General features: G+C 43.7%; 1 protein-coding gene across 30 annotated transcripts in view; it reads right to left on the bottom strand.

The window, feature by feature from the left end:
- The window catches only part of Sgip1 (SH3-domain GRB2-like (endophilin) interacting protein 1), a 236,125-nt gene that overhangs the window by 10,161 nt on the left and 215,615 nt on the right, over positions 1-10,349 (bottom strand). For all 30 annotated transcript variants that reach the window (XR_003955025.1, XR_376359.4, XR_376365.4 and 27 more), the window contains 3 exons: positions 4,736-4,891; positions 2,593-2,725; positions 915-1,117 (listed from right to left, as the gene is read on the bottom strand). Coding sequence is in view for 11 of the 30 variants with exons in the window: in NM_001285852.1 (NP_001272781.1) it covers positions 915-1,117; positions 2,593-2,725; positions 4,736-4,891 (492 nt within the window). In the remaining 19 variants the exon portion in view is untranslated. The remainder of the gene's footprint in view (positions 1-914; positions 1,118-2,592; positions 2,726-4,735; positions 4,892-10,349) is intronic.

Here is a 10,349-nt window from a genome sequence, read left to right as displayed (position 1 = left end):
TCTGTTTGCATGTACGCCTGCATGACAGAAGAGGGTATGGGATCCTATTATAGATGCTTGTGAGCCATTATGTGGTTGTCAGGAATTGAACTCAGGACTTCTGGAAGGGCGACCAGTGCTCTTAACCGCTGAGCCATCTCTCTAGCCCCCCACATTAGTTTTAAAGAAGTACTCTGCATTTTGCTGGTACTCGTGAAAAAAACTGAAGTCCTCCACATTCTCCCATTACAGATGATTCTAGCACTCAGAGATTTCCTCCAGTACCATCTGATGCCCACCAGCGAGTCTTTCTACAGTTTAGGGGCTCAATGGAACACTGCATTCCCCAGACTCTCTTGCAGTTAAGGTTCTAGCTCCAAGGGAGGCTCAGGTTTGGGAGGCAGAGGAGGCTGATGAACCCGTTTCCCTAGCCAGCAGCTGGGATGGAAAGAATCTTCAAACACGGGGTCCAGCCTGGGCCCCAGGGTGTGTGTGTGTGTGTGTGTGTGTGTGTGTGTGTGTGTGTGTGTGCTGAGAAGGAGTTAGGCCAGGCGTGTTTTCTGATCCTGGGAATCAAACTCTTAGGAGGCAAACCAACCTGATTTTCCTGGTAGCCAACTCCTCTCCTTCCCCAGGCCCTGTACATTCTGCAGTGCACTGGGAAACACTCACTTTCAGCTGAGATCCAGAGGAAAGCCTCTGCTCCATGCTTGCATGGTCAGCTAAACATTGGACTCTCCTGACTAAAGCCTTTTCCGCTCAACTGATCTGTAGTAGTTATCCGTTTCCACCCAAGTCCTCGGACTGGCCCTCTGAGGTCTCTTCCCACAGGGAAGCCTGGTGCTAAGAACTCTACAGTCCCTTAAGCAGGAGTCCTTTTAGAGGACAGAGCAGGGGCGGGGGGTGGGGGGTGAGGGGAAAGTGAAGCTGTTTACCAGACTGCTGGAGGAAGCACAGCCTGAAGCTTGGTCACTCCTCCGTCTATGGGGACCAGGAACTGCACGTTGTTGAGGGCCACTGCAGTGGACATGGCATCCGTGTTGTACTTATAGTCTATGCGCAGGTCAGTGCTCGCAGGCTCACAGCGCCAGTTCACCGCCAAGTTCAGAGGTGTGGACTGAATGCCCTGGGCAGACACCTTGCCAAAGGACAGGAGAGAGAACGCGTAAGTCTCAACTGTTGATCTAAAACCAGAGGCTGTGGTTGGCTCCCACTGGTCTGGGCTTACAAGTCCAAATGTCACACTATTGTTTGTGATGCTCACAAATGGGATCCCAGGGAAAGGGTGGTGATGCGCAGGTGACAGGTGGCGTACGGGTGGGAGTGTTGGGTCCTTGAGGTAACTGTGACAATTAGATGCACAAGGTCAGCTGTGGAAATCCCTACAGCACGTTCAAGTCCACAGAGGCATTTTCTGTACTTAGGAAGGTGAGCCAGCATGTTGGTTAGAAGCTGCGGCCACAAGACTGAACAGTCTTGGGTACGAAGTCTGGTTGTGTTGCTTAGCAACCTGATTGATCTTGGGCATATCACTAAACCTGCTCAGCCTCAATGGCTTTCTCATCTGCTAAATGGGAATTATAAAAACAACAGAGCTCATAGGCTGTCAGGAAAGTCCAAGGAGGAACAGCACCATGTCTGGCACATAGCATGCATCATGTCTAGCATACAACATCGGAGCGACTCCTTGATACTTGTTAACTGCTAATATGCATGTCGTGTTTCCTCTTCATGATGAACCAATGAGACAGACAACGCTGGGCATTGTCATTATTCCTTTGAGATCTGTTTCCTTGGAGATTCCCTAGGATTCCTTAAGTTCAGAGGACCTGAACCAGGTTCTCTGCCTGGAAAACTACAGTCTATGCAGTCTAGTTAGAGCCAACAGTGAGGGAATCGGAACAAGAAAAAGCCAGGTTTAAATAATAAAACATTGCCTTAGGACAGTGACATCAGTTCCTGGTGTGTAGTGTAGAATTCACCTCTCCCCATTCCCTCAGCACCCATCAGCTGCTAATAGCCCTTTGGCTAGCGGCTCCTCCATCATTGCATTATTTCTTAGCATAAGTTTCATTAGAACTATTACATGATTAGAATTATTACCCTAGAAAAAAAAATTAGGTTAGTTATCCTTAATCATTTAAAATTCAAAGTATTAGAACACTTATGCTGTAACCACAATTTTGCTGAGCTAACTTAGCAATTCCTACCACATTTTAAAAATAGATTCATTATTTGTATGTGTGTGTGCCACTAGGGAGTTGGAACTGAAGTTGTGTCTTCTGCAAGAGCAACAAGTGCTTTCCTTAGCTTAGCTTAACCTCTGACCTATTTTTCAGCTCCAACACTTATTAATTGTGTATGTGAATTTTCAACTTCATTTTTGGGCCATGTTTCTATAATAAGTAAAACAAAATATCTCACTTTGTATTTATGGGTATGATTAATATTCCCCTCACTAGTCCCCTCATGATTCCTTAAGGCTTCCGTTTTTAGAACCACAGCCATTTCAGTAATAGTAAAAGAAATGGTACTTTTATGCAATATTAGGTAATTTAGAATATAAGTTTTATAATGCAAAACAAGATAACCCTGACCATACAATCGGCTTACCTGATATTTGAGCATGTCCACATTATAGTATGTAGCCTGGGGTTTTTGTTCAGAGACTTTCTTTAGGTGAGTCATCAAATTTGGCATGTTTACCCAGAATTCCTTGGTATTGGCATCATTTTGTGTATTATCACTAGTAAGATGGGAAGAAAATCAACAATTGAGCAGCATCTCATTGGTACTGTCACCTGCACAAGAAACTTCTCAGCAGACCATGTCTGATTTCTGCACCTGCCTTTGATAGTCAGCGCAGGATAGCATCACCAGTGTGGTTTTGGGTTCCCACAGGGAGGCACCGCTGTGCTGTCAGACATTCCTGAGAGGCCCTGTGTGTTAACCCAGCAGACTGACTGCCAGCTAACTGTTTCCTCAACCATACTTAACAGCTCTCCCCACGTTATCTTACTTCTAGCCAAACTTATCAGTCAGCACAACTAAGGGGGAGTAAATTGATTTTCCTTTGGACTGGCTTAACTAGTAGAGGCTTTCAGAAACTAACCAGTTAAAAGATTCAGTAGTACCCACTTGCAATCCTAGCATTTGGATCCCAAGATTGAGGCCAGCCTGGTGTACTCGGTGAGTCCTTATCTTAAAATTGAAAAAGTGAAGATTTGGTCTAACAGCTAACGTCACCAAGATCCTCTGCCAGCATGCATGATTTCACCCAAGAGCATCTAGCTCAGAGGTTCTCAACCTCCCTAATGCTGCAACCCTTTAACACAGTTCCTCATGTTGTTGTGACCCCCAACCATACAATTATTTTTGTTACTACTTCATAACTGTAACTTTGCTATTGTTATGAACCATAATGTAAGTATCTGTGTTTTCTGATATTCTTAGGGGACCCCTGTGAAAGGGTTGTTTGACTCCTCACCCAAAGGGTGGAGAACTCACAGGTTGTGAACTGCTGAACTAATTAAAAAACAAAACAAAACAAAACCAACAACAACTAGCTTTATAAACAAGATGGTCTTGGAGTTTAATGGTGGTAATCATATTCATAGGAAAGCAGAAGGCAGCCTTGGCCCTCTAAAAAGCTCAGTATTCTTGACAGGGTTCATCAGCTTGTTCAATGACCACACGCCTCATCTATCCTGCAGCTGCTGCTTCATCCAAGATGAAGGATAACAGCCAGGTCCCAGGCCCTCTGGATTGTGCTATCTCATGGCGACAGGAGGGTGAATGAACAAACACGTGGATGGGAAATTTTTAATGAAAAGAATGGGGATTTTCCAGGAGAATGGCAGGGGGACAGGATTACTTTGGGGATGGTCAGAGGGGTGGGAGAGGGCAAGGAGATGATCAGGGGAGGTGGAGGAGCTGAGAGGAAGTAGGGCCATAGGAAGGGGGAGGGTAGTATTAGAAGATGGGCAAATTAGCACGCCAAGCTTTGAGTGAGACCTGACTCCACTCGTCTTTGACATACAGGGGCTAATGAGGAGAATGACTAGTGAGAGGACACATGGATCTAGAGACAATGGCACCAAGCTGAGATTCTGGGCCATGGACCACATGAAGCTGCTGGTCAGCTTCGAGCAAACAGCAAAAAGCTATGACCTCATCAAGTTCGTTGGCTGTAGAAAATGTGCTGAGCAGGCCAGGCTGGGGTCAGGGAAGAAAGCAATCATGGCTGCCATAGCTCAGGGACATGATGTTGGTACTAGACCAAGGGAAGACGCTATAAAGGAGGAGTGTGGCCATTTTGGAGAGAGACTTTAAGCCACGCTTTATGATGGACAGGAGTGGCCTTTGTCACACCCACCACAAAGCAGCACACATGTGCAGAAGTATATAATTAAGGCAGCACTTCAGGTCTGAAATGAAAAGGTGTGCACTTACAGGGACAAGTGCACCTGGCCTTCTCCGATGTGACACATGCCAACAGATGACCATTATAGTAAAGTTGTGTGTTTCACAGTTAAGGTTTTCAAATTCACGTGGAAGAATAACCCACAGTTCCAATATTATTTCATCTAAAAAGGTCTTGGTACAAGAAGTTTTCTTGGTACAAGAATTATTGGGTTGATCACCTACTACCCTTATCAACTGTTAAATAGCAAAAAGGCATGTGTGTACTGTCAGCACAGTACACAGGGTGTCAAGACAATCATCTCTTTAAGACTGTATACAGAATCATACTTACCAGCAGAGAAGTTGGGGGTTCGGCAGGACGTGCTCTAACCTGCTGGAATTTACCACCCGGAAAGTCAGAGCTGCTGGGGATGGGTTGTTGGCAAAGTGTCTGGTGATACCAGCAGGGAAGGACAACACCATTTCTCCCGTGATCTTAACAATGCACCTGGAATACCAAACACATGAGAGGAAAGAGCAGATACAGAGTCGGGATGCTGGGATGCAAAGTGCGGTGCAGAAGAAAAGGTTTGATTGACAACCTAAAACCCCCACAGAGTTAAAGACAGTTAGAATTATGCTTCCTACCGCCAAGTCACTTCTAGCTTGCTTGAGAACTCCAGTCCTGATTTTTTTTTAAGAGCCATAGTTGTAAGAAAATATATAGTTTGTTTCTAAAACTGGTGGCTTCTTCAAGAACTAGAAGTTTCAACTCATCTTTAGGGGATTTGACTATCTGTTTTGGGAAGTAACATATACCCCTCTGCTGAGACATCACAAGCAAAGAGAAAAAATGGCCTTAAGTCATATTTATTGTGTGTGGGTGCATGCACACACATCTGTGGCAGTCAGAGGACAACTTGGGGGAGTGGTTTTCTCTTCCCACCATGTGGGTTCTAGGGATCGGCTCAGATCATCAGCCTCATGGGTACGAGCCATTGCCAGTTAAACCATCTTGTTGGCCCAAAAGAGGCTGGCTATTTTGTTAAATGTTTGAGTTGTAGAAGACCAACACGAAATCTAATGGTTGACCTTACAAATGGAATGATTGAGTGTTGTGATTTTTGTGTATTTGGAGATTGTACCTTGAATGTTATCATCATAGCTCACTGGGAGGTGCTTTAGCTCACTGGGTAGTATGGCCAGGTCCTTTATATGTGCCAAGGTAAAAATCTACTTTATTAGTTCTTCAGCCCATTAACTTGCCTATTTTGGCACAGTTAAAGTTAGTCATAGAAATTAAAATCCAGTTAGATGATAGCATGGAAGGAAGACTAATCGTTTTTAAAGGTTTCCTGGAGGTATAAAGGTGATATGGTGTAGTTATTCATCACGTAGAATTTCATGCATTTGCATGTTATGAAATCCACACAGCACCAAGCACCATGTTTCCATTATCCCCAGGCATTTCTTCCTGACTTTCTGTAACCTCTCTGGCCCAGCTTTACACTTCCCAACCCCAGGTACTTTCTCTGTGTTTTTATCACTCTGTATTGCTCTGCACTTTCTAGAATGCCATTTAACCTACTTGTGTTTGAGGGCGGGGTCAGACTCTGTTTCCCAGACAGATTAGCTTCACGGTTGTCCATGCAGTTCTGTGCATCAGTAGTTCATTTTTTCCCTCTTGGTGAGTGAATATAGCATATTTTAAGAAGAATGAATCCATTCACCCATTGAAAAAATTAGAGTTCATTCCAGTCTTCATCTCTCACAATGTGTGGTCAATGTATACGGAGGTCTTTGTGTGGGAGTAGCTCTAATTTTTCTTGCTAAATAGGAGGGATTACTGTGGCTTGTGTCGGGTATAGCCTTACCTTTTAATGAAACAGTCCAACGGCCTTTGTTTCTTTGCCCTAACCCTTCTTTCTTTTTTTTAAGAGCCACAGTTGTAAGAAAATATATAGTTTGTTTCTAAAACTGGTGGCTTCTTCAAGAACTAGAAGTTTCAACTCATCTTTAGGGGATTTGACTTTCTGTTTTGGGAAGTAACATATACCCCTCTGCTGAGACATCAGGTTTGGCAAAGGTGTCTTTCTTTCCTGCTGTGTCATCTTGCTGCCCCCCCCCCCCCCCAGATCCTTTTCCTGTGCTGATGTGTCCTTAGCAACTTGAAGGTGATCTTCCCAGATTCCCTGACAAGTTTTTAAATCACTTTTTTTTTTCTCTTACTGAATTCCAAGTTATTTTCTTTCAGATATTCCAGAAGGATATTGTTCATCCGGTGTCAGCTTTGCAATCTTTTCTCAGATTTGGGGATCTGTTCCCCTCTCCCCCGCCCCGGAACACTTGGAAGAGCAAGGAGGTTTTAACTTACACTTCCTTTTTAAGAATTACAAGAATTCAGGAATCTTTTGATGTTCTACCTCAGAAGTCTTTGCTAAACCCAAGACCAAAAGAGTATCTCCTGTACTTTCTTCTAATTTCTATCATTTACTTTGTCATTTACCTTCATAAAACATTTTACTAAATATTTGTATGTGTGAGATGCAGAGCTCAGTTGGTTTCTGTTCATTTCCTTCTTTATTTTACATCTTTCCTCTTCTCCCTACACCTCTCCTCTTCCAGTTGTTGGGGAAGCTCTATCTTTTCTTTCCTAAAGGAAATTGGAAATTGTGTTTATAGTTGTTATCTAGATAGGGGCCCATTTCTGGATCCATTATCTTGTTCCATTGAGATCGTTTAGCTATTTGAAGCACACTGTCTTGTTTACTATAGCTTTATGATAGTCTTGAAATCACATTATATTTGTCTTCCAAATTTGTTCTTTAAAAATATTTTTTGAGATTTACTTTATTGTGTGTGTGTATATGTGTGTTTTGCTTGCATGTATTACTATCCACTCATACACATATGTGTCTGGTGCCCTCTGAGGGCAGGAGAAGCCATTGGGTCCCCTAGAACTGGAGTTAAGAGTGGTTGTGAGTTACCATGTGGATGTTCTAAACATAATAAGTTCAGTCCTCTACAAGAGCAACAAATGCTTTTAACTGCTCAGCAATCTCTCCAGTTCCTGGCTTTGTTCTTTCCCAAAGTTCTTTTAGGAATGGGTCCTTTGTGTTGGTATTCTGTCTAAACTCCACCCCCATAGTTACCTGGCAACCGCCAGGTAGGCTTGTCCCACTATAAAAGGGGCTGCTTGCCCCTCCTCTCTCTCTTATGCTCTTGCTCTCTCTTACATCTCGCTTCTCCCTCCCCATTTCCTCCCCCCCCCAATGTGGTCATGGCTGGTCTCCACTTCTCTATTCTCTTCTCTCTGCCTTCCTCTCTGCCTCTACTACTCTCTTAACTCCCCTCCCCATGCCCTAAATAAACTCTATTCTATACTATACCAGTGTGTGGCTGGTCCCTCAGGGGGAAGGGATGCCTCGGCATGGGCACACATTCCCGCACACTGCGCCAGAGCATATTCTTAAAGCTCTTTCTCTTTTTATGATCACAACACTTTGTATTTCCAAATTGAATATAGAATCACAGTATCAATTTCAGCATAAACTCACTTTACAAACTCAATTCCAACTCATTCTCTACTACCTACTTTGGGAAAATTAGAATTAAAAAACAATGTTTTTCTTTGCCTACAGCATCAGGTAAAGCTTTGTTAGTAGAGGGTGATGAAGAGAGTGTATGGAGTTTGCTTTGCCTTAATATCCTCCATATTCTCTAAATGAAAATTTAAGATTATTGTAAATATAGATTACTAAATTCCATTGTTTGACATGGTTTTATTTCTTTAGGAAAATATTTTTAACCATAATAACTTTTCCTATGAGCATTTGATGTGAGTGAGCATCAATGTGTAATGTGAATCTGAATTATGAAAATTTAAAATAATGCAAAATGGAAGAAGAAATGCATTCTTGAATGAAGCCTAGAGCCATGAAGCATTTACAAATGAAGCATTTACAGAGAATGAAGAAATTTCCAAGCCAAGTGGCGTGGCATGTGGCTTAAAAAAATCAGCTCAGCCGGGCATGGTGGCACACACCTTTAATCCCAGCACTTGGGAGGCAGAGGCAGGTGGATTTCTGAGTTCGAGGCCAGCCTGGTCTACAGAGTGAGTTCCAGGACAGCCAGGGCTACACAGAGAAACCCCGTCTCGAAAAAACAAAAAAATGAACAAAAAATCAGCTCTTCCTTCCCTCTTGCCATAGGCAGCAATTAATTCTCTAGCTGGGCTACCAGATTTGCAGCCTGTTCTAGTGAGGCGCTGTGTGAGTCTCAAGAAAGGGGCGGGCATGAGAAACACATCTCTCCCTTGCGATTGCACTGCACTGTTAACAGCACACAGCTTCCTCTGAGCAAGCTCTGTGTGCATACCCTTGAGCTGCTTAATCAACCTACTTGGGCTTATTTACTATGAAAAGTCTTTCCCCTCTTACAACACTCAGTTCAAAGGACCCTTTCTGTAGCCTTCCTTACCATCCTCATCTTTTAGCCTTCTTACTTCACACTTTTCTAGGTTAGATATATGGACAGATTTTAAAAAAAAATGTGTAGTCAAAATATTAAGGTCTTGTCTTCTACCGAATCATATTTACACCCCTTCTTCACCAGACTCTGGATTATCTCATAACACAAACCTTATTTTCCACCCTAGGTGTCTTCACCTATTGCTTCCGGTCTGGTACAGTGCAGTGTAATGGTTTGGTAGAACTTAGATGAGGGAGTCAGCGGGAGTCATTTAGCATCATTTAGTCACTTGAGCATCCCCAGCCTTGTTTGGATGCTGAAGACACAGCAATGGAGAAAGGGGTCAAAATTCATCTGCTGGAGGCTCCATTCCAGTGGACAGGGAGAGACAGACAATGGAAAACTGGGGGAAAAATGTATGTGTGGGGTGTTAGGGGTATGGAGGTGGTGGGGGAAGGGAGGGAGGGATGGAAGAGGTGGTGGGGAGGGTGAAGGGAGAGGAAGGGGCTGCTGTTTGTTGGCTGGATAAGAAATTCTGTTTGATAAATTTGTTGAAAACCCAAAGTGAGGGGTCAAACTGCTCATGTACATGGGAGAAAACTTCAGTGAAGCAGAGAGAGAGACTGAGTGGGAGACAGAATGAGGCAGAGAAGAGAAACAGCTATAGGCTAATGTGGTGGAAGTGGAGAGAACAGGGAGGTATATAGACAAGGAAGGAGGGAACAATCCAGGTTAGATCAGAGAGGGGGCAACTGGGTGTGGCTGGCAGCTCTTCATCAACAGAACACAGAGCGCCCAGGACCTCAGAAATCCCTGGGAAGTGTTTTCCCTGGGAACAGATGAGAGTTTGGAGCAAGGGAGTGGTGTGCTGTGCGGAGATGGACTTCAGAGGGGCCAGAGTAGAAGCTGAGAACACCAGTTACATCTCTAAATATGTCAGTGAGTGAATAAATGAAAGCCAGTAAGAAGGTAAGGTAGAGGACCCGCTGTGTGATTCCCCCAGGATTTCCACCACAGAGTACACATTCTCTCCACATTTTATTAATTTTTAAGAATAAATATGCTTCTGTTTTCTTAGTTCTTATCAGTCTCAGTGTTCAAGGCATCAGTCAGCGACCAATGACTCTTCCAACTCCTATAACAGGTAGTTGGTCAAGTTGTTCTAACAGAGTCTACAGGACTAATATCTATGTAGTAAGTATTTGTCAGCCTAAGCTGGCAGTGTTTATGTGCCTTATATGAGCCCCTCTCCTTTCTCCCCCATTCTCTCTCTTTCTCTCATGCCCCACCTCTCTGGATCAACCCCAGGCTTGTAGTGTTTGCTTCTTTGTATTATTATAGATCTAGAATAAAACCTAGTTGCTGTTGAAAAAGCTATGCCGCCCAGGAAGAACGAAAGATCGAGTGACTGGGTAGGATGACTCGGGGGCTGGATTACTAATTATATTGGCTTTCTAGGAGTGGATCAGGAGAGTCATGATGTTTCGAAACAATGT

Source organism: Mus musculus, chromosome 4 (genome assembly GCF_000001635.26).
Source record: "Mus musculus strain C57BL/6J chromosome 4, GRCm38.p6 C57BL/6J".
Lineage (NCBI taxonomy): Eukaryota > Metazoa > Chordata > Mammalia > Rodentia > Muridae > Mus > Mus musculus.
This window is presented reverse-complemented; position numbering and strand designations above follow the sequence as displayed.